The sequence below is a fragment of the Phaethon aethereus genome (assembly GCF_964289735.1).
Source record: "Phaethon aethereus genome assembly, chromosome: 4".
NCBI classification, from domain to species: Eukaryota; Metazoa; Chordata; class Aves; order Phaethontiformes; family Phaethontidae; genus Phaethon; species Phaethon aethereus.
In genome coordinates this window covers 55,556,789-55,581,225 of record NC_138578.1, presented here as the reverse complement: position 1 = coordinate 55,581,225, position 24,437 = coordinate 55,556,789, and the positions used below count along the sequence as shown (strand labels likewise).

Here is a 24,437-nt window from a genome sequence, read left to right as displayed (position 1 = left end):
CCTAGTGGTTGCTGAATGTCTCTTCCCCTGCTCTCCCCCCACTCCCCAAAAAAGGAAAGAAAACAAACAAAAAACCAAGCAAACAAAACCTTTCCTACCCCTTGTTCTCTGTATCATGAAAAACTTGGGGCTTAAAAATAAAAAGGTTCTGTTTTCTAGAGGTAGGTGCTCTAGCTTTTGAATCACATCTGTATTTTAAAAAGTAATGAACAGCTCTTAGAAGTTCTGATTTGAGTAAATGACTAATAATTTTTGAGGACTTAAATACTTCTTCAGGATAGTCTCAGTTCTTGCCTTTCATTAGACTGAAGTAGCACTAGTGCTACTGTACTTTTTAGTATAGTACTTTTGGCCTTAGCTGAAACCTGGTCATAGAACACCACGTAAAAGTGAGATGGATTTTGCTATTGAAAGGAGACCATGTCTTTTGTAATTTTTAAATCCACTAACTTCCCCCCTTCCCTTCCCTTTGTAATATGCCTATTAGTGGACACAGTTGAACTGGTCTGCAACAGTTTCATTTCTTGTACTGGTGTTTTTAATTCCCTCTGTAGGAAGTCTCCGGTCTTGCAGTTCATCAGACTGCTTTAGTAAAGTGATGCCTCCAAGGAAAAAGAGGAGACCTGCAGCAGGAGATGATTTATCTGCTAAGAAAAGTAGACATGATGGGTATGTCATCTTACCATGAGCTAAGACTACTGGAATATCTAAAGTTGAATAGCTGATATGATCATGTGTTTAAATACTTATTGAAATGGTATTCAAATTTGCATGGTTTCTCAATCTGGAACCATAGCCTGTGGTTGAGCTATGGGATATTGATAAGCACATCTAGGTTCAGTTTGCATCTCACCTTTTTTAGTCATACAAGAAGCTTGTTAGGGAACTTCTCTTGCTCTAGTTTGCCAGCTGTCAAGAGACATACTTGTTTGTTCAAAAACAACTTCTGAGAGATACAGGAATATTATCCTGTATACATGCATAAGATCTGGACTGGGCATTCTCAATCTACAGCCTGTCAGAAAAGTGAATGTAGTTGCAGCCTACTCAGCTCTTACTTGAAGAGTCCTGCTAGTCTCTCCCTGTCATGTTGTGATTTCATGCTGGTCATGTAAGGAAAAGGTGAAGGTTGCCCAGGCAAGGTGATAGCCAGTGGTGCAGTGGTGATTGAGTCGGTGCTGCTCAGCTTCCCTCTGGGCCACAGAAGTGCAAGTGGGTTATAACTGTGTGCATGAGCAGTGTATTCTTTCAGCATGTGTTGCATAGCTGAGACTTTTGCAAGTGTTGGATTTGCAGTATGTGTATGTACAGCCAGCCTCAGTCATTCAAAAATCATTGAATGTGTTCCTTGTGTGCAAATTAGTTGCTATTTATGTGCACTAAATTCAGAACTTGTGGGAATACAGGACTGTACGCTCCTGCATGATAGGTGCAGGACTGTCCTGATGTTGAAAAGTGACATGTACAGCCGGAAAGTTCGGTTGCCACTGTGTCAGTCAGTAGCATTTGAGCTCTATTACATTTATTTATTACTGGTGACTCAGAAAAAACATGTTTCCATAACAAGTATCTTCAGGAAGGTAAAAAGACACATTTCTTTCTTAACTGTCAGCCTGAAAGCAGGCAGGGTGCTTTCCTTTTTATTCTTTAGCAAGAGTAAGAAAAATGCTGGTAGCCAAATTAAGCCTCTGGTTATGCCTCTATAACTCCATTGTGTTTAATAGGGTTGCACAACTGTAGCTGCAATGGAATTTATTAAATGATCTGTTGATGCAGAAGAAAGAGATTTCAACTCTCCCTTTCATTGCGTTGCATATGTAATACTAGCAAGAACAAAAAAGCAGTACACGTTCTTAATTTTTTTGTTGCTTTTCAGAAATAATAAAATATAAAAGCTAAATAGTTGATAGAGAACATTACAGCTTATTCAAAGATATGCATACAATACGGAAGTGAAATGAGGACAGAATGTTTTTAGAATCTAAGTAGAGGGGTTTATGAGATTTAACTCTACCTCCCTTTGCCAAGACAGTGATGGTAAAACAAAACAACCCAAACCCCTAGAAAGTAACGTTGTCTGTAAGAGATACTGATTTGTGTAATTCAAGTAAGGAAATTATGAGAAACTGATTTCTTAACTCTATCAGCAGTGTATATATAAGAATTAAGAGCTTTTTGAAAGCCTAATTTGAAGGATTTTATTTTATATCTGCCTTTCAGTTTATAGCTAATGGATCTAGTCTTCATTCTACTGTGATGTAAGGCTTTATTAAAAGGAAGACCTCAGCCTGCTTTTAGAAGTGGAGGTGAAACCAGATCTGCCAGTCATGGGCCACAGGGGAATATCTTTCTCTGGTGTGGTTCCAATTTTTATCTGTCTTCCTCCTTAACTTCTAAAGGTTTTTGGGATTTCTCTGCTTCCCATTGTACAAGTTTCTTTTGTTTTGGTCTTCAAGAAAACAGTTTTTATTTCAGCATGACTGCCAGTATGAAATAATTTGCCAAACATTCAGCTCGGTCTTGGAGCTCTATTTTCTTTCAAGGAAGGATTTCTTCAAATTTGACTTATGCCCCTGTACCTTCTGTGAACAAGTTAGTCAAAGAGCAAGCTGTCTCCTACTTCCATGCTTGTTTGTCAGGTGGAGCTCATGCCTGTCACGTTTGGTCTTTGGATGTCAGACATCTGTTTGTCAAGCAGAAATCAATCTGAAATCAGGAACCTCTACAGCAGTGTGCTGTAGCAGACCTAGTTATTTGCAAAGCCATTTGCTCTTACATTGTATGCAGAGAATACTATATACAATAAAAACAATACGGGTACTGCAGTGCCAGTTTATGGAATAAGGGGCTTCTAGGCCCTGTTCTTTACCCTTGCTTCTGTTTTATTAGAGGCAGACTTCCTAGAAGCTGCATACTAGTAACTCAGTATAAGCCTTCAAGGGACGTGAGCCTGTGTGGATTCTGTTTTAAGCAAAAAAGGTAGTGTCTGCTCTCGAGTGTCTACTTTCAATGAAAAAATACAATGTGTGCTTTCCAGAAGAGGCTGTATTTCCTAACAGAGATGATTTGCCACTTTAAATGCTTATGGAATGATGTAAGTTTTGTATGTTTCTCAGTTACAGTGGCAAACTTACAGGGGTGACATTAACAAATAAATTCAGTAATTGCGAGTATCCTGTTTGCTTTCACTGCAAAAATGTTAGGTAGTAGTCTGAAGATGATCACAGGAGTGTAGTCATTAATGGTGTTATCACCAAATACCAAATGAAAAACCAAATGAAACCAAATGTTGATGATGCCTCTTGGTTTGTCCATACAAAGGAAATATTAGGATTTTTTTAATACTTAATGTGGATAGTTTTGTTGGGTGATATTTTCAGTCTTCACTATTTGTGGTGTGTTCCTATAATATCTTTACCTATGATAGTAGTATTTTTGATATATATATTCTTTCCAGAAAGTTTATTTCGTCAGGGCTCTGTGCTGAAAGAGAAGATTTCTAAAGACTCTTAAACTCAAACATGTCTGATACCAGGGAGCCTGTAATAGCCTTCACCCTCAGTTACAGGCTGTTAGGGATACAGGCCTCATCTCGGATGGATTAGTGGAATAATGACACTGGCCTCTGAGGAAAAACATTCTCAGGAACAAAACTAGTTGTCAGTAAAGTTATTTGGAAGTGCTGATCTCATGCATAGACTGCTTATGGAAAAAAAGATTCCAAACATGTTCTTTAGCATTCCGCCCTTATATAAGAAGAGCTTGAATTCTGTTAATTAATGTTCATGATGTCACCTTGAACCATGAATGCAGTGTTTCAGTGGGAGGGAATTTTTATACCAGCTGATATATAATGAAAAGAACTTGGTGTATTAATTTCTGGATCACAGCAAGATTTATCCTATCTTAAAGAATAGCTATTGGAAGTAATCAGTTTAGCACACATGAGAACATAATGACTTGAAGACTTAGTTTGTATTTTCCTCTCAGTATCACAGTCTTGACTTTATTGTACTTAGAACTGTCACAGTACAGGGTATTCTCAAATCTGAGTTAAAAATAACATTTTCTGTATTGCTGTTCTATCACTGTGTTAAGGGCCTTAGGAAAGGTAAAGCAAGATTTACGTAAAGATACTTGCTAGGTAAGAATATAGTTCTCACTGTGTTATTTGTTATATATATCAATTATCTAATGCTGTGTATCTTTTACACAATCTCTAGCCAAATATTGGCTATTTCCTTAGGGAAGAATAAGCTGTATAATGTAATATCTTATCTTCTTTGTGATAGTCTCATTTAAAAAAATAATTCTCCTCCTAATTCCAGAGTCATGCTGAGGGCAAAAAAAAATCTTACCGTAAGGAATATTTGGACCTTACAAGGATAAAAACTAGGAATATTTATCTGCTTCCCTGAACATTATGTTTTCAAGCAATTAGATCTAGAGTCTAATTTATCCTGGATATATGTGTGGACCACATAAGGGCCTGTTAACATGAAAAATAGATTTTTCTTTATGGAGTCAAAAGCTACATACTCTATCATGGAAAAATGTAAGTTTTGAAAACACAGTCAACACACTGTTATTAACAGGGGAAAATAAATGGGAGTGTACTAACATTGGAAGTTTTCAAAACCTTTAGTATTGATAGTTTTTGTGCTCTCTTCTTGTTTACTAACTGGTTTGGTCCTGCCCCATGCAGACAGTCTGTGTTACCAACTGTCATATATGTCTAGACCTTATTCCTTGAAGCAGAGATTTTCAAGTACGCACAAGTATAATTTTCCCTGCTTCTACACCTTTTCAGTGAACTTCATGTAATAGTTCTGAAGAAACTTTAACTGGACACGTGATGATCAGTATGTGTGCTGTTATACATACTGCTCCTTAAGTAAGCCTGATGAAGTTCAAAACATGAATTTAAAAGTTTAGAGATAATTGTAAGTCTCTAAATAGGGAGAGATAAGACATATTCATTCATAAAACTTAGAAGTCAAGTAAATTTGTCCTGAGGGTTGCTTTAGGCAGTCTTTGTCATGCCTTGCAAATCATAAAATATCTCTCTGCCCTGCTCCCCCCCAACTTGTTTCTACTACAGTATTTATGAAACTATTGCTAAAATCATAGTTGTGAATGAATAGGTAAGGTTTTATAAAAAATACTTTCATTGTACTGCACTGATGAAAATTCTCAGCCAAAATTTTAAATTAATTAATTAGAATTAATTGTAGCAGTAGGGAGCATGTTCTTCAATCGAATGTTTGCATCTTTCAAAATATAAATAATCTGAAAGCAATTAATTACTCAGTTCAAAGCTCAAACAAAATTAGGTAAACATTTTGGGTAAGTTGTGGTTGTATAGAAACAAAGCTAAGTTGGTAAATTTCTTAATGTTTTCATTCAGCAAACACTGACCATGTGAAATGAGCAGGCAGTAAATCTTCATGAGGGGTTAACTTTGGACTTACCATAATAAACCGTACCCTTTTTAATTTTTTCCTTTTTTTTTTCCCCCCCTTACATGAGCTATTACCAGCTTCTACAATCAAGAGAACATTTTGTGTGACCTAAACTCCATGCTTTCACTGATCTCAGTGTGAATATTCTGGAGCCACACAGCCCAGAATTGCTGCAGTGGTAGGTGGAGCTCTAACAAATTCCACAACAGTTGAAGTTGGCTCAGAGCAGGGGTAGATACCCAACTTTGTAGACTGCAGCAGATTGACGAGAAGTACCATGACCTTGTTCTTTTTGCTGGCAGTGACCGTGTACTTTTATGATGACTTGCCTAGTCACACCATAATAACTGGATGGAATTTTCATGCTTTTGCTTTCCCACCAAATCAGTTATAAACAGAGGAAAATAAACTGGAAAGATATGGATGATCGTGTATGCAACGAAACATGAAAGGCCTAGACACTCAGGCTTTTTTAATTAGTTTGTTTACATCTACCTATAGCACTTCCAATTACAAACTACATTGTCTCGTCTTTATTGCAGGGATATTACAATTCCCTAGCTCATCAGAATATTTCAAAGATAAGTTTAAAAATGGATGCTATGAGTCAGCTGTTAGGTCACGATGGAGATGCAAGCATTTCTAAGAAAATAACTTCATTTAAATGTAGTTAAGTAGTTGATACACTTTCATAAAATTTAAACAGGTTAATCTCATGTTGCTTTTTCCCCTGCCCTGTCCCACATTCTTTCCTCTCTCAAGTTGGCAAAATGGCTGTTAGAAAGAGACAATAAAAAAGAAAACTCTTTGCCCATAGGTAACTTTTTTTTTCCTTGCTGTTCCTGATAGGTAGCATGTCAGGGTTCAAAAATGGAAGGGTAATTCTAAACGCAAAGTCTCAGAGTTTGCCGTTGTCCAGTAGTGGTAGGTATAGCAGGCACTCTGGGAAAAAGTTCTGCACGCACTTTTCTAGATCTGATGATGGAGAAAACACCCTTTAGCAATGTTGTTCCAGTGGCAGCATTCTCTGACAGTGGTACAAATTCTGGTAACAAAAGTACCAGGTATACTTACGGGCCCATCCTTCATGGAAGGTGTCTGTGGGGTTTTTACTCTTCCCCCCCCCCCTTTTTTTTTTTTCTCCTCCAGACTCTGAGCAGTATGTACCTTCACTTCTGGTGTGTGACTGAAACTGCAGGTTTCTTTTACAGACCATCAATGCATAAGGAAATTCCCAAACTGTAACACGGTCAGCGTAATGGTTGTGCATGTATTTGAAGGTACTGGTGCTGGTCATCTTGAGGAAGCTCTGAGCTGTTCATTAGATGTTTGGTGCTCCCAAAGTATTCAAGTATCTGCCCTGTGCACTCTGGCAGTTTTTATTTGTCTACATAGCAAGAAGCACAAAGACGAACATAGAAGCACAAAGCAGCACATAGCATTAGCACAAAGACGAGGCACGTCATCTTTAAGTATGTACAGAAAAATTCCGAGGATACGAGAAATATTCTAAGATACAAAATGGATGCCAGATGTCTCTGGCAGTTTGTGTTTTTCCTCCTCCGCACATATGGTTCTTGAGACAATCAGACCTGGATTAATGGTAGTTCAGAGGACACAGGCTTTGGAATCACCTTTTCCCTGTGCTGCCAGGTTAGGCTTGCTGTGATAATTGAACTGAGTTGTCCTAGACTGTAATCTCAGATACTTGTCTACTTACTTGCTTTTATCTCCCTGCTCATCTCGCTTCACCAAGCACTTCAGGGATTAGGAGTCTCTTGATAATAAAACTAGCTGCTTTGGCTGGACTTGGAGGAGAAACTCATTTGGTATTTGGAGTAAGCAGGGAGAGAACAGGCTTCACCTTTATACATGAGAGATCACTAATAATGGGTCTGCATTGGTGTAACTTGTTTCTGTCATACTCCTTTTCAAGTGATCCTTGTCTTGCAGAATATGTGACCTGCTATTAGTTCCTTTAGGTTGAGAGAAGGCATCTGAAATTCATTCAGCCATTTTTGTTGCATGGTTTTATACTTCTGGCCGTGCATAGGCTGTTTTCATTACAAATGTGATCCGGTGTCACCTGCACTTTTAACGGATATCTGGCTAATTAGCTTGTAGCAGAGACTGGGATAGCTCAAGATTACAGCCTTTCTGATTTTATTTTCTGAATTTGAGTAATTTCTCTTACTGACACAGGTTGGAAGATCTGTAGTCAGTTCTGGTTTCTCAAAAATCAAAATCCAGTGGTCAGATACTGAGTTTTTTGAACAATGATTAAGTTTGAGGCCAGAGCATTTTTCTTGGGAGTTACTTGACCGTATGTTGGGCACATGTACTTACTAATGAATGTTGTTGTTTCCTGCAGTTCCTAAACCTTAGCCTTAAACACAACAAATTGCTTTCATCCCATATCAGTCATATGAAAACTTGCTATGCTTACATGCAGTGAATGTGTAAAAAGGGCTGCTTTTTTCTGTTCTTGGTCACCATTCCTTTTACACGTACTGCTGTCACTGGTGTCTCGGTTCAGGCTACAGTATTTAGCTCTGCCACTTGTAGATGCAGGAATCCTTTTTCTGAAATACCTGGATGATCTAGAGCTCTGTCAATAAATTAGTTTCTTGAGGGTTCCTTCCCAAATCCACTGTTCACGTACTGACAGCCAATGTGTTTATGAGTTACTGAGTCTTGTGATGAATGTCTTTGGGAACAACATGAGCTTTGCATGTCCTAGGTCCCAGCAGTGCTCTTACAGACTTCTTGAATAAATAGGGTAGAATAGAACAAAGATGTTGACTAGCTCCTGCTACAGTCAGTTTTCAGCTTGGTATTCCAGTTGGTGTTTGTCACGTTTGTTTGCTGCAAAAAAGGGGATACTGAATAATTAGATATTTGCCAAAGTGGCAGAATGCCTCCTTTCTTTTCTCAAGACATTTTTTTTTGATTCTGCTGTATTCAGAACAGCCTAAAAAATATTGGATAGGTCTTTCATAATCACAGTTCATTCTGCAAGTATGAGAATGTTATCAGACCTGTTTTTTTAAAAAAAAATATTGTTCCAAATCTGACTTAACACTTTCTGGCTTAATTGTTTACTTACTGGGCAGTGCTGTCAGCCTGTTCCTTTGCAATTGCAGTGAAGCTTGTAGAAAGTAGATAATTCAAATAGGAAAAAGTGTTTTCAAAATAAAAAAAACACTCACAAATTGTGTGTAGATGAATATATGTGTTTGAGCCAAAAGGCTGGCATTTTTCTGCGGTATTTCAGTTTGTTGCAGGTCACTGTGTTTCAGTACAGTGTTAATTTTTCTCTCTATGTTGAAATTTAAGAGCCTCATTTGTATTTGTCATTCAATTAGCAATTTATCATTTTGCTCTGACTAGTACTACTTTTCTAATGGTTAGTTGCTTTAAAGCAGCTATGACAATAAACATAAAATAGTTCTTTGCATTACTATCAGAATGATCTGTGTGCCATTAACTTCCAGCTACGGTTCCTCATCGCTGATAGCCAAGCTAGGTAGAAGACAGTGGGATCAGTGTACTCTAAGATCATAAGTATAGACATTTTTTACATGTCTTTCTAGAACGACAAAATGGTGAAGAAATCAACTCCAAATTAATTTCATCAAATTGTTTCAAAATTCTCCTTGAACCAATTAGCCACTCTGTTGTCCTCCCCCAGCAGGGTTTGACACTGTAGAGGAAGGGCTGCGTGCTTGGAACACTTACAGAGCCATTCTTGGCTACCTTGTCTAGTCTAAGCCATTTGTTGCTCGGCTCTTTTCAGCCTTTATGAGCCCAAGCTACTGCAGAGTAGTGGAAATGTATCAGAGAATGTGTATGCAGCAGTGAAGAACTACCTGGACTGCTGAGTCTCTTCCCTCTAACAGGCACAAATGATACTGTCTCTGTTTCAGAAAAATTTAAACAGGGTGGAGTAACTCATCAACTTCTGTGCTTTAGGTGTTTCAGCTATGAAATTCAGGAGACTGATACTTCAGTGTTGTTTCCTGAATGTAGTTAAAATTCCTTATGCTTCTTGTCGAAGGAGAGCGTTACCTTGCCGGTCATCTCTGGGGGAAAGGGGTGCTATGGATCAAGCTTTTCAGATAACTATTCACCCCATGATGAATGATGTTCCTTGAGTTATTGTCAGCGAGGACCTGTAACCTGTTGTCCGTGGTTCTTTTGTGTTACCAACTTACTGGCTTTAGAATAATATAAGTGTGAGTCATGTCTATTTTGGCCTTTATACCTTTTATAGGATTTTTTGAGGAGGCAAAAAGCATATGTGCCAGTCTCCTTAGTTAGTAATTCAAAGTGCATGAAGTATGTGCGCACCTACAGGTAGGACCTGTGTTGAGTGTGACATGGAATTACTCTGGGTTTAGACCCACAGCCAAGTTGCAGCCCGTCAGTTGATTGTGGTAGCCAATGGTGTGCATAACTCTGTCTTGAACTTACACAAAGCAGTTTGGGGTTGAGTTTGAACTGGTCTGTATTTGTTGTAAGGAAGGTTCATGTACATGGGTATGGATTATGAATCAGTTGAAGCATGACAGACTGAGCAAAAATAGTATTTAGGTTCAGTGATTCTTACTCTGTTAAACAGTGTCCCAAATGACTGGGTATGAGGACAGAATGTTGGGTAAACTGTTTCACAAAAAGAAAAATGTTGCTGCTTATAGTGTCTGTTGACTAAAAGATTGCTTTTAAAAATTGATGAATTAATTACTTGTTTCTCTTTTTTAAAGTATGTATAGAAAATATGATTCGACTAGAATAAAAGCAGAGGAAGAAGTCTTTTCAAGTAAGAGATGCTTAGAGTGGTTCTATGAATATGCAGGTAAGGGTGAAATGCAAATTTCCTCCTAATAACAATTTAATCTGCATTGGAATATAAAAATTGCATTAACTGAGCTTTTCCAAGACTAAATATAGAGGCTTTTTTGTAGAAGTTTTAAAGGAGCTTTTCTTATGTTCTGTGTAGAGTGAAGTTGACAAGGGACAATTTTGTCTTTGTGTCTATTCCATAAAAAGAATACAGAAGGTGTGTAATTTAAAATATTTTGGAACATGTATACTTTAAGATTCAAGCCTATAGTTAAAGCTATACTTCTGTCCAAAATATTGTTACCTCTCTGTCTTTAAAAGTTCTGTCATTTGCCATGTTAGTGCTGAATAGTACAGAATTATGCTTCAGGAGAAGTGTGTCTTTAAAAAAAAAACAAACAACAAAAACAACAACAAAAAAACCACAGCAGAAAACTTGGGGGAGGTAGTAACATTAGTTTTGTTCATGATGAACCTGGTTCTTATGGTTTCAAGCAAAGAAGTGAAAAAATTCAAATATCCTATACTAGTCTTTATGTAGTTTTCCATCAGAAGGTATAGGGAGGGTAGCTAGTATTATTTATTCTTGCCCTTGTGTATGGGAACTTTCTTCAGGCATTACTTCTAGGATTGTTAATCAGGATCTGTGGTCATAAAAGATAATCCTTAATATTGAAGTTGGTTGTTGTATTCATTTTTTTTTACACGTGGTTTTCTGAAGGGCAGAACTTGAAGGATGGGGAAAAATTATTCATGACTGTAAAGACCAAAAGGAAATTAAGTAGGTGATTGACAAAGAAAATAAGGTCATCTTGCAGATTTATGATGCTGTCTTGGATAACGCTGCTCACAGGTGGTTCTATTTTGTTTGCTTCTTACGCATAATAGAGTGACTTAATTTGGTGTCATAAAATATTTTTTTTCTTCTAATAAAATCATATAAATGAAATTAAATACTTTGAGATCTCACTTGTCTGTGGCAGTCTGTGAGAGGAGATTCAGAGAAATTCAAACCAAATCTAACCTGTTAGATTCTCGGCCTTTCTGACCCGCTTGATTTATTTTTTTACTCTAGCAACAGGGATAACTCATTTTTGCCAAGACTTATGTGGAAAGAAGGGATGAAAGGAAGGCTGTATATGAAAGAACTTTTGGCTTTCCATTGGATGCATACACCAAGATAAGACAGAGAAAAGTGGAGAGTATGGTTCTGCTTACAGTATTGAGTAACATTCTAAAAAATGAATTCAAAGAATAGTCTCTTTTGTGTTCTTGCTTCATAAGTCTTCTCCTTTATATATGCAGACAGTTGACACTGCATTTGTTTTTTTTCCTAGTATGCCTTTACATTACAGAATGAGTCTTTTTAAAGACTGTTGTGTACACTCAGAACTGTGAGAGGATGTCATGGGAAGATGGGAAAAGATATAATTAAACCTTGTTATTTCTATAATAATAGGTCACCTAATAATAAAACATAGACTGATCTTCCCATTACAAAACCTCTTTTTCTTGCACATGTGGTCTTTATATTGGATGAAAGTAGGCATTTTAGCCTCTAATGTTTTTTTTTTTCCCCCAAATGAGCCCTTTTAAACATGAGTAAAATAATTCTAACAAAATAGTCCAAATACTTAAAATGTACTTAAAAAGATAGAATTGCACAGTACAATTCTTAATGCCTATAGAGTATTGTAGAAGTTACAAACATCTTGATTTAACAGCATGTTTTAATAATAGTGCGTTTTAATAGCATCTATGTTTTGAATCTTTCTTTCCTTTAAGTCAGCAAAGAAATAGCTGTAATTAATCTCTTCCTTCCCCCTGCAGTTACTAAAATTCACATTGTGGCCATGTGTGGCCATGGTATAGCGATATGAATAAACAGGAGCATAGGATTTTTGTTTTAGGCTCTCTTTTGTAGATAACATTAGATACAGATAGTATGTGAGACAATAAGGAGATTCTGGGAATGATAACATCCTGTTCCCTGTATAGCTATGCATCACATTTTTATGTGATTTTATTTTATGATAACAGTAGAGATTCAAGCCAAGAAATTAGTTTCACTAACCATCATCCACTCATTTAACCATGGTAATATTGCTTGGATGTTCTGCTAGTCTTAAGTACATTCTTAAAGATCTTACTAATTTATGCTTCCAAGATTATATCAGGAAATGGGTAGAATAAAGGATATTGTCAGGAATGATAAGTTGTTTTACAGTTTTTCTGTCTCTGTTTCCAAAGGTGAGATAAAGATTTAAGTGTATCCAGGTCTAATAGTAAGTGTGGAAATACTGATTGCATGTCAGAACAAACAAAAACAAACTGTGTGGAAGTTCAGGTGGTACTGTGTGATTGCATTTGTTTTGTGCTGTAAAGGTCAGACTGTTTTAATTGTCAGAGATAAGTAAAATGCATTTTGTTTGCAGGCACTGATGACATTGTAGGGCCAGAAGGTATGGAGAAATTTTGTGAAGACATTGGAGTTGAACCAGAAAATGTAAGTTCAAAGTCCATTCCAAAGATGCCTAATGTGTTATAATGTACATGTGCCAGTCTTGTATCTCTTGTTTTTCATCAAGAATTAAAAAATTCTTGGGAGTTTTTAAAAAAGATTAGGGAAATATAAGCCAGGGAGGTTTATATACACATTTGGAAACAACGTGCTTTTATTTTAAACCGCAAACTGTCAACCTGTAAAAACTCAATTTGTCTTTGCAGCCACCTATTCTCTTTCACTTCCCCTCCCGCCCCCCTAAATAAAATAGAAGCTGATGATTGTCTTTTCTGAAACAATGAAATAACACTGGAGATTTAATGTAGCAACTACATTAGTAGTAAAAAAAAAACATAGTAATGTTTTTCTTTGGCTTTTCTAGGAGAGAAAATTTCAGATATCATGAGCAATATTAGCACTCCTATTATGCCATTTCAAAACACAAATAAGGAATATATAATGACATATATTTTATATATATGTATATATAGAAGTAAATAAAATTTTAAAAAGGAATAATTGTGCCTTTTGCAGGCTTTTTTCTAGTGCCTAATTTTTCCTTATTAAATGTATATGCAAGTCCCGCCTCTTGCAGGATTCATAAAGCATCATCTCTGACTAAGCAACATGAGAATTATGGTTTTGAAAGATTTACTGGAAATAAAAGATATAATTTGCTAATTTTGGAGTTTATTAGTATAATAAACGCTTGAGATTTATGCAGACATTTGGGTATATAAGTAGGTATTCTCATTTTGCATTAAAAACCATATAGAGCTGCACTAACATTAGCTAGGTAATGGCTAAGTTGCAAATTTAAAAGACTTGATTTTTTTTTTTTTCCTTCTAGTCTGCAGGGTCAGATGTCCTGCACATTTTTCCATGTATATATCAAAAGTGGTTTCTTAAGTTCCTGAATAAGATGGTAATCTCATGGTATCACTTCATCTAAATTCTTTGTTGCTTTAGTCTTCTGTGTGAGATGTGAAAAGGACTCTGTTTCTTTTTGGACAAAACTGAAGTATTTATGTATCAGCCTCTGTTCTGATGCATGTTAATGTTAGTTCACCGAGCTTTACTTAACATCTACTTGAATTGTACTGCATGTTCAGACCTGCAAAATTAGATAGGCTGAGGTAACCTGGGGTAGCTGGATTCAGGTGGGATCATTATTAGCTTTAGAATAATTGGATTTCACAGAGCTCACGGATTGCAACTGATGTTCATCTAGGTGAGAATTTAACAAATGTCAAATGTAACTTGTCATCAAATTGGTACTTAAATTTTGTAGTTGTTTTGGGAAACCTTTTCTATAGCTGTAGCACCAGCTCATCTTTGTCACTGCACTGCTCACTAAGATGACTGTGCGTGCTCCCTTGAATTAAGGTGGCTACTGGTAACTTGTGTGGATACTCACTCTGTATCTTTGCACTGTTACCTTCTCTGTTTGGGGTATGTGCAGGTTTGTCATTGAGGTTTTTTAACTTCTGAAATAGTGTAGCAAAGATCTGAACATCACATTTAGGTGAGTAAAGCATTTGTAGCCTACTAAACAGTAATTTGAAAAAGGTGTGGATCTTTTTGTTAATTCTTTTCAGTCTTCCATTTTTTTTTCACTTTAAAACAGGTGGTTATGCTTGTACTAGCATGGAAGTTGGATGCACAAAACATGGGCTACTTTACATTACAGGAATGGTTAAAAGGAATGACATCACTACAGTAAGTACTTTGAAAAACCTCCTAAGTATGTTATAGTAAACCCTTTTTTTTTTTTTTTTTTTTAGAAAAAAAAAATACACTTTGTTTTGACTCATATCACCTAGAGCAGAGAGCTCTACTGTGGAGTGGAAGCCATACATTTTTGATCCTATTGTTGGTGATATGGCCACTTAGACAACTTGAAACCTGACAGCTGCACATTTAAATCCAGTAGGATTAAAATGTCTGCAGTCTGAAGAAAACAGAAGTGACATGAGGTTTGACATTGTTTCTGTTCCCAAGGGCATCTTTGTCACTGTATGGACCTGTCTATTAGATATTGGTATGTTGTTAAAGCATGTGTAGTTTAAAATGCTAAATAACACAAACCCTTTCTGTGACTCTGCAGTGTCCTGTTCTTTCCAAGATCTGCTTTCTCCATTTGAGAGCTTATCTTCATGGCATAATTAACATAACTGTAGTTGAATAATCATATGTTTCATAGAGAGTTGGAGAAAGAACTGTGTTTTGACCTACCTTCCAGAACAGAATCACTAAAACTGTGTAGGAAGTTCTATAGTTGCAGCAAAACTATAGAAGTATTGTTTCACTGCTGTGGTTTGCTGGTTGTTTCCCATGTGTTGGCAAGCTCTTGCATAATTTAATCTGTTGGAGAGTGCATTTTCTACAAAGCCAAAAAAATTTTTATCAGAATACCAGTGTAAGACTTTGCTATTTTATCTAAATCTGTTTCACACTGTGGGTTTGATCAAGGCATTTTATGCAAACTCATAAACATGTCTTTGTACAGAGTGATGTATTTTGAACAGACTGATGGGGATACACGTTAGAGATTTTTTTCTAAAACAGCAGACATCTGTATAAGAATGCAGACTCTGAATTCACTTTGTGCTTTCCTTGTAGATGTGATACTACAGAAAAATTGAGAAATTCTCTGGATTACTTGAGATCTTTATTAAATGAGCCTACCAATTTTAAACTTATTTATAGATATGCATTTGACTTTGCACGGGTAAGTACTGTGGAAGACTAGCATCTGAAATTAAAACTTTACTTTCGTAAGTAATAGTTGAAAGACTGTATACTTCTAAGTATGTTTCTCTTAAGATACCACTGAAGATTGCTTCTAACAAATGGAACTGTTTGTGTTCTAAAAAAGTGTATGCAAAATGCCAGAACTGGAAAAGAAAAGTAAATAGGATGCTTGATGTTCAGTGGGTTAGTGTTTTGACATGTTTTGTTACCTCTCTGCTTCAAACTATTTTGTGACTTCAAGGAAATAATTTAGGCCCTATTGTGTTGCGTATTGGAGCTTTGCCACTTCCACTGGCTTTATAATTACCCTGTTTTTTTTTTCTTCTTACTGTTTGCATTTTTGTGTATTGTTAAATATTTTTGAATATTTAACACAGGAAGGCACTTCAGGCATGTCTGCAGGTGGCAAAAATAACTAATGTGATAAAAGCTGGATATGATATAATATAAACACTGTTTCAGAAGACTATTGGAAGGTCATTAATGACGTTCCTAGTATTTATTACACAATATCCTGAAATCAGTCTTCGTCCTATAGAATATGTATTGATTAAAATTGTGCCAGGTATTGGAACCCATAATATGCATAAGACTATTCCTACTTAAAGGGAGCAATAAAAGAACTTTAATATTCTGAATTAACATTTTGACATAAAATTTGGCCATCCGTCTTGCTAATGTAACATAAAATGATCACAGGCAAAACTGCAGCTCAGATTTCAGTGCAGGAGAACCAAAAGCACCAAGGAAATTTGCAGGAAAAAAAGTTACCGTGAGAAAAATAAGAAGAAATTGAACTGATAGCAATTCTGATAGTTAAGTTTGTCATAAGTAACTCAGATTTGTGGTACATAAGTGCTTTCTGCATGTCAGCCTGCAGAAATTCACAGTAGTTCACTTTTAACCAAGGAAACCTACAGCTGAATGTGACAGAATGCATGTTATTAGTTAGTATGAGAGGAAAAAAAGCCGTATCAACATCTTAATTCCTCCTTTGCTCTGTGCAGAATTATTCTGCCAGTTTTGCTCAATGTAAAATGCAAAGGCTAGAAATAACTAACATTGCTAAAGAAGTTCAAGATACTGATGAAATATTTGGAACAGACTAAAAAATGTTTTGCTAGTAGCAAATGTGTGCCAGCCGATGGCCTGTCAAAAGTAAGTGCAGAAACTTAAGAAGAGGGTAGTGAGTGGAGTTTTTTCAAGAGGTACCAAACTGATGTGACAAACAGCAGTCTTGAAAAAGAATTTAAACGTTGAGACGCAGATCCTGTGACATCATCTGACCTCAGATTGTAGAACTGCAAGTTAAAGGCATATCAGCAGGGGAATTGTCAAAATAATATTAGATTAATACAATTACTGAGCTTCTAATACTATGGAGCCAGGGGAAGTCTGTAGCAGAATGGCATCCAGTAAGAACAGAAGCAAATGCTGAGAAAGGCTGATATATTTATCAAGATGTGGCAGATGACATAATTTTTATCAAAATAATTGAGGTGATTGATAGAAAAAAACCTGATGGGAGCAGTTTTGGGATTTGATTCAGAAGATTGTGTAATTTCCATCCTAAGGGTAGTCATTTCAGGGACATGCTCCATGACAAAAAACACTTGTCTAAGCTTCTGAAGTTTTAAGAGAGAATTTTTGAAAGTGTCTGTAGTGATTTGGTATTTAGAGTTAGTTTGTCAATAAAGACTAGTACTGTTGAGGTTCTACTCTGCATGCACAATTTAAGTCAGCATGGATTTGAAGAAATTATTTAGAACACCATATATTGGTATTAAGCACAAACACATTCCTTGCTTCGTTTGCCATTGTCAATTGCCAAGTTTGAGAACATACAGATGCATGTATTTCATGGCTTAAATAGGTCTTCATCTGAAATATTGGGGAAAAATTATCTCAGAAAGCCGTGTTTATCATCGATGTAAAAAAAATACTGAAATTTATCAGAGTTTGTCAATATATTTTTTCCCACTATATCCAAGAAAGAGAATGTAAGTGTCTGGAATGTATGTTAAGAATGAATTTGGAGCACCTGTCATGGCAGATGCGCCATTAGGCAGTTGGCGGTGGGTACGAAGTGCTGATCTGAAGAATTTGTTCTGGACAGTAGTCGGAGAGGGATGAATGTAGAAACTTAGCAATGTAAGGCATGTTAAAACAGCATGGCCAAAGTAAAGATAACAGAGCCTGATTTCATTAACACTTAAGTGTGTGGGAAGAATTCAGAGTACAAACAGTATGGAAAATAAACGTATTCTCACAGCAGTATGATTTCTGCTTAAAGGTTTTTCTGATAGAGGTGTAAATGGGCTTTGGAAAGAGGATTAGTTTTTAGAACTGCTTGGTGTTAGAAATAAGTGAAAGAATTGTATGATAATAATACAAAAAATGCCTTTGCAGGTTTGTTTTTCAGCTTTATTACTAACTGAAAAGCTTTGTTCATCCTGGAATTCGCTTTTTTTCTCTAGATCAGATTGAGTGAAGTCCCTCTTGGATTTAGTGACCAGAATGTTAAACAGCTCCTGATGTTTTCAGAGTTGCTGGCCTCCCCACTTTCATTCCAAAACAAATCTGCATTAAATTCTGTGTACACAATTTTAGAATTGAGGTGTATTTTGCATGAGAAGGGTTTCAAGAAGAGGGGATAACCTTGTGGCTAAGGCATTCGGTTGTTGTCTGAGAACTGGGATCTTGCTCTACCACATCCTTCCTACTTGACAATTCAGTTATGTTTTGAGCTTGTTTTTTTAATGAAGATGTGTGTTCTGTAATACATACAACTGGACTTGTAGAGGTGAGGCATAGGGCTCAATTCCTGTTGTCCTGGATAGCTGTCTTGCACAATTCCGTTAGGAAGTCTCTGTACCCTGGATATCCCTCTGTCTCTCGTTTAGACTTTGCAGTCTGCAGTCATGAGTACTTATAGAGAGATCAAGGTCTACAGTAGCTAATACAGAACTTTATTTTTTGTGATTGCATTAATTTCTGAATTTGTAGCTTAATGCTATTAAGCAAGGCATAAAAATGGTTTGACATCCCATCTCTCACCAAAATTTGTTTAATTTCAGGACAACAAATGTAGATGGATAAACTACTTAAATAACAAAATGGAATCTCACACGTTACTTTTAAGATGTGCAGAAATTGCATTATCAAATAGATTAACTTCACCAGGGATTAGATGTAATGAATCTGCTGGGTAGAGATGATGCTGCTTTTTCTTAGAAACAAAAAAATCGCCCCCTAAGCCTTATTGCTACATTGAAGTAAAACTGGGACAGTTCTGAGAGGAGTCTCCATGTGCTAGTGTATCATGTTCCTTCTGCTCATTTCATAATTAATTTAATCTGAATTTAATCATGTAATCAGTAGAATAACAGAACAAAGAACCTCCTTAGCTCACTCCTGCATAGTCAGTGTTACTTGATAGCTCCTTAACTGCCTACTGGCAGTTCATGTAGTTGTAATAATACCACAGGAAATACGTGTAGCGATACTATTTTGAGACATATGGCTATGCGGAGGCATACGTGCAAACATGGGTATGGGTCTAATGGCCATTGCTTTCTAGAAAGGTCTGAAGTCACAAACAGGAGTGTATGTTGAGTGGTGACAGCTTTTTGGGAAAGTCTATGGAAAGCAGCATCTCTGTATAGCGAGCCAGTAGCTATGAGGAAGGAAATTTTCCTAGGTAGTTGTGTTTTTTTTAAAAGCTACTGTTAGATACTGCTATTTATTATTTATTTGTTAATTTATTTTATGTATGGGTGAGCTGTAGTACAAGCAGTGGGGGAGGTGAAAAATCCTGAAACGATGCTCTTTTTTCCTTTTTGACCTTTTGCTTTTTATGCAGGAAAAGGACCAGCGCAGCCTAGATATCAATACCGCCAAGTGTATGTTGGGCCTGCTTTTAGGAAAAACATGGTCCCTTTTTCCAGTATTTCACCAGTTTTTAGAGGTATGAAGTTTGAAACAGAATTACATTTTTTTGCATGTCTTCTCTAATACTTTAACTAGAGGTAGAATGAACAGCTAAGAATTTTTTGTTCGGATTTAGAATATATTAACCCCCAAAGCAGCACCCGTAACTGGTTATCTTTCTATTTTTCCTTTTCCCCAAATCCCTATGCTGTTACAGTTTATTTAATGCAGGACGAAGTATAGAATGTCTTTGATCTGCTTTTGGACTTTCATTTAATTGCTGTATGTTTGTCCACTAAAAGATGTCTTAATCAGAAACATGAATTATTCAACGCTAGTTTGACTACTGAGTGGTTTCTTTAATCCTGTTTAGTTTTAGACGGCATACACATTAAAGTAACAATTCATCACAAGGTTTAAATTTTCTGTAAGAAAATCTGAATTTGAGGGACTGGAAAATATATTTTAGTAACTTCTGTTTCTTGCCTTAAGCAGCAATCAAAATACAAAGTTATCAATAAGGACCAATGGTGTAACGTTCTTGAATTCAGCAGAACAATTAACCTTGACCTCAGTAACTATGATGAAGATGGAGCCTGTAAGTACTACCATATGTTGGTGTCCTAAAATAATTTATTTCTTTGAGCTTAGTCATTCAGTGTCCTTTTACAAAATTTTGTAAAATACAGTTATTTGATCTCTCTACAGGGCCAGTGTTGTTGGATGAGTTTGTGGAATGGTATAAAGGAAAACAGATGACATAGGAGTTTAACTATGCACAGCCACTCAAGAGTCACTGTTACCACAGTTATGTCAACCATTAGCCATAAACTGCTATTTGTATCAAAGTGCATGCTGCTTTTCTTGCACTGCATCCCTTTTGCAGGGAACTTTTGATGTTTGCTATTTAACAAGCTAGCTATGCTTGCTGTGTAGCATTGTTCTCTTTGAAGGCTGCTTTGCATTTTGTATTTACACTACGAATTGGTGAACTTGCCAGCGTCTTCACTGTGATTATGTGTATATTGCTGTCTAAATTTTGTATATGTGTATAAAAAAAAAGCTTCACCTAGGGATTATTTCTGCAGAAATGTATTGTAAAAATAATTCTGTGGCATATTCCTAGTCATCACTTACATGTTTGTTGAAACCTTAGTTATTTTGTTTTTCTTTTGGTCTCAAATGTAGCATTTCAGAAAATGAAAGGAACAGACTGCTTGGACATAGTCATGTGAACTATTGTCAATTTTAATGTTACTATTTGAGATGCCAATTTCGGGGGGGGGGAGGAGACATGCTGTGACTTTCTTCACCGGAATTCGCCAAACCTGACCTATTGCTTAATAGGAATGAAACATTGGTGTCTTAAAAAAAATATATATATGCACATATAAATATTAAAACACTGTAAGAGCTGTACATGCCACAGATGATTTCCATTTGAAGAAAAAAGTACTGACTTTTTAATGTTAAAACTGCAGTAGTCATTACAGGTACAAATGAACAAATTAAAGTACCTTTTAAAAATGGGTTTTAGACTTTTGTAAATTGCCTTTGGCATACGCCTTTTAATTTTTGGTGTACGAGGAGTGTTTGGTCTCTGTTGCAATCTAGTGAAATTGAAAGCTCTAGCTAAAATGAGTGGTTTGGGGAATAAAGTCTGCTCACCCCTAGCACATAATATAGGTTTGGGTTTTTTGTTTTGTTTGTAACATTAGTCTTTCCCAAGGTCTCTAACTTTGTGTTTCTAAGCAATTAAAAATATGATATCGAGTAGTGAAAACATTACTTTTTCTTTCATGCTGAGAATTGGAATTTCCTAGCAGGATGTCCATTGCAGGCAATGGGCATCTTAAACACCAGCATTAAGTGACAGTACTTTTTAGTACGGACCACTGCCTGTTTCACTCACTTCTTTATCTGTATAGGGCAGTTCTAGTGATTATTTTGGGGAAAATGAGCGAATGGAATGATGTTTAAGTTCAGTAATTTTGTCACGTTGTCTTTGCCTTACCCTCCTTTATTAACTGATGTTACTGTTGATTTTTTATAAATAGGTCCTTGAAGTGTCCGGTGCTATTAAACTTTGATCCCTAAGGATTTATTAAAATGTTCCATATTGATTCACGGAGCATTTAATAAAAAAGGGACAGTGGATGTTTTGGAATGAAGAGTAACATTACTTTTCTATAGAAATATTTTACAAGGTATTGGCAGTTTTGCTATTTCTCTAGAATGCAATCCAGGGGAAGGGGGGAGGGAGGCGTTTTAGGTTGAATGTGAAACTTTCAGCTGTATTGAAGGTCCAATTCTGCCATCACCGAAGTCAGGAACAACTGTCACTAACTTGACTACTTTCAGGATTAAGCCTAGTTTAGCAAAAGCACATTAGTTTGCTGCCCTGGACCAGGAGGTTGTAATTGTGGTGCTACAGGTGGTCAATTGTGTTCAAATCTGTTTTGTTTGTCAAACTCAGCCACCAAAGACAAAAATTGTTTGTGTGTGTTTGTGTATATTTGTATATACATAAATATACAATATGTATGCATATACAAAACCTAGAATTTCATGATGCTAAGAAGAAAATACTACCTTTCCCTGTGAAATATCATGTTCGGGTTTCCATGACACTAAATAGTGCTCTTTAAAGTTAATAATAGTGGTAAAACATACATAGTCATTGCTTTCTCATGTACTAATACGCATAACCTTAATTCCATGTTTGATGCCAGTTTGCACAAGAAATTAATTCAGTGGAGTGTGGTATTTAATGTTTACAATAAGCCTCTTACTAAAACAAACATGTTTTATTAAGATTTCTGATGTAAATGTGTATATTGCCATAGTATAACCGTAACGAAATATCAGTGGAGCTGCTGGTTTAGTTCTTAAAAGTATGAACTTAGAAGCAATATAACTCTTTAACAGTAGGCTAAATGGTGGTTGCTAAGATTTTAAGTGAAATACTGTAATTGTTCTCAAATGTTAAGCTAGTTACTGACTCTAGAAAACTGTTTAGCACAAATTGGCATGAATTCTGCAACAAATACAAGGTTAGCATAAAAGGTTTTGTATGTCACAAATGATTTGACTTCCAGTAATGGAAGCAAGAGCCAAAGACACTTTTAATCTATTACTGTTATACCTATAACTTTCATATAACAGGGTCAACAGAAATCTGTTCAGCTCAACCAGGTGGTCTTTTTTCTAAGTCTTGCTAATGTTTAGCAGAATACAAAATTTAATTAAAAGCAAGGAAAATAGAGTAAAAGAAACCTCAGAAAGTACTCGTGCTGTATAAAGTAAACAAACTCCACTTTTTCTTTGAGTAAAAGTAGTCAGGAGTGATGGAAAGAAAGAATGTGTTTAGAAATGAATCTGTTAGATGATGCAAATTTTTTTTTCTTCCACTTGCAAACAGGATGATTCTGTAGTGTTCAACTGGTTTATAAACATGCATCTTTGTAAAATAAACCACAAATTCAATTACAGCTAATAGACAGCTTTACTGACAAAGAGAACAAATGGACTAAAATGGACCTGTGTGGCTTGATAAGCTTCACTGTGCTATCCATCCTTCTGGTTTTGCTATATATGCTGATAAGCAGAGGATCCTAACAATGCCAGCTCTTGTATTTTGGAGAAATTCTGCCTCATTTTTAAATAATTGTGGAAACTTGACTAAGCTACTCAGTTTACCTTGCATTTAGTGCAACTTTGATTGCTTTTTTGTTATGCCATCATATAGTTGATGTAGGGGTTTTGTTTTGTGTGTTTTTTTTTTTTTTTCTTTTGAAAAGTAGTATACAGATTATGCTGATGACTTGGACAGGACACTGAGAGGTCATTCTGGCAGAAGTGTCATGGGTCTTATGCTGATCTTTCTGGTATACTGTTACTGTCCTTATAGCAGAAACTTGATGATCTGTGTGCAATTCATGCTTGGTATTCGGGAGATGTAAAGTGGAAAGCCAGTTAGTGAAAACAGCATCCAGACACTATAGCAGTGGACACTAAGTTGATAGATGACAAACATTTGGAGCTCTTTGGACTTGATGATCTTAAAGGTCTTTTCCAACCTAAATGATTGTGTGATTCTATTAATATTAGTAGTGAAACATTCCACAGATTTAATTCTACAGCAAAATAATATTAAATATTTAAAATATTAGTATAATTCTGTGTTCTTGTTTTTTCACTTTTTATCTTTTCCAAGGAAAGCAAGCCGAAAAGGATGGAATTTATTGGAATCCTTATGTACTTGAGTTTTCAGTTAAAACCTGTTTAAGGTTGTCTTTAAGCTACAATAAATACTTGGGTTACCTTTGTGTAGCCTTTTCTAACATTTGTAGAGGACTGGAGGCTTCTCCCATTTTACCACAAATATATGCATTTTATTTCATCACCAATATGCTCACACAATCAAAATTAGTTACAGCTCATTGCTACTTGGTTAATGTTCCCAAGTTACTTTTTTGGAGGGCAAGAAATGAACTTCAGCTATTTTAAGGTTTTCCCAGATTTCTGTTGACCCTTGGTCACAAGTCTAACAAATTGTTTAATACTCTTGAAATTCATATAGACAGCTTTAAAGGTTGGCTTGTGCCCTAGTTTTAATTATAACTGCTAAAATACCTCTTTCTAGGCCTTATATTTTGTCCTTTCATATTGCTGTAAAAGTGTATAGAATCCATCCACCAACTAGTTTATTGTCTGTAACTGAGACCAAAACTTGGCTTGATATTTTTTTGTTTTCATTTTTTAGATATTTTCCCCCCCTCTGTGTGTGTGAGTGTGTGTACATGTGTTGTCACAAAATAGTACCTACTGACACTGCTGTTGCAGGAACAGCAGTTAACCTGTAACTGTGAATGCTTTATGTCTTAGTTATTTGGATATTACATAAATAAGGTGTGCTAAACTCCTGTGACACACAACCTGACAAA

The 24,437-nt window shown here is 36.1% G+C and overlaps 1 protein-coding gene across 2 annotated transcripts in view; it reads left to right on the top strand.

Annotated features, from left to right (window-relative positions):
- Positions 1 to 20,255, top strand: part of DCUN1D4 (defective in cullin neddylation 1 domain containing 4) — a gene marked incomplete at both ends in the record, with an annotated part of 37,135 nt that extends 16,880 nt beyond the window's left edge. For both annotated transcript variants that reach the window (XM_081999031.1, XM_081999030.1), the window contains 8 exons: positions 555 to 669; positions 10,226 to 10,317; positions 12,740 to 12,810; positions 14,435 to 14,526; positions 15,430 to 15,538; positions 19,424 to 19,528; positions 19,987 to 20,089; positions 20,200 to 20,255. In XM_081999031.1, coding sequence (XP_081855157.1) covers positions 555 to 669; positions 10,226 to 10,317; positions 12,740 to 12,810; positions 14,435 to 14,526; positions 15,430 to 15,538; positions 19,424 to 19,528; positions 19,987 to 20,089; positions 20,200 to 20,255 — 743 coding nt within the window. The remainder of the gene's footprint in view (positions 1 to 554; positions 670 to 10,225; positions 10,318 to 12,739; positions 12,811 to 14,434; positions 14,527 to 15,429; positions 15,539 to 19,423; positions 19,529 to 19,986; positions 20,090 to 20,199) is intronic.
- Positions 20,256 to 24,437: the final 4,182 nt, after the last annotated feature.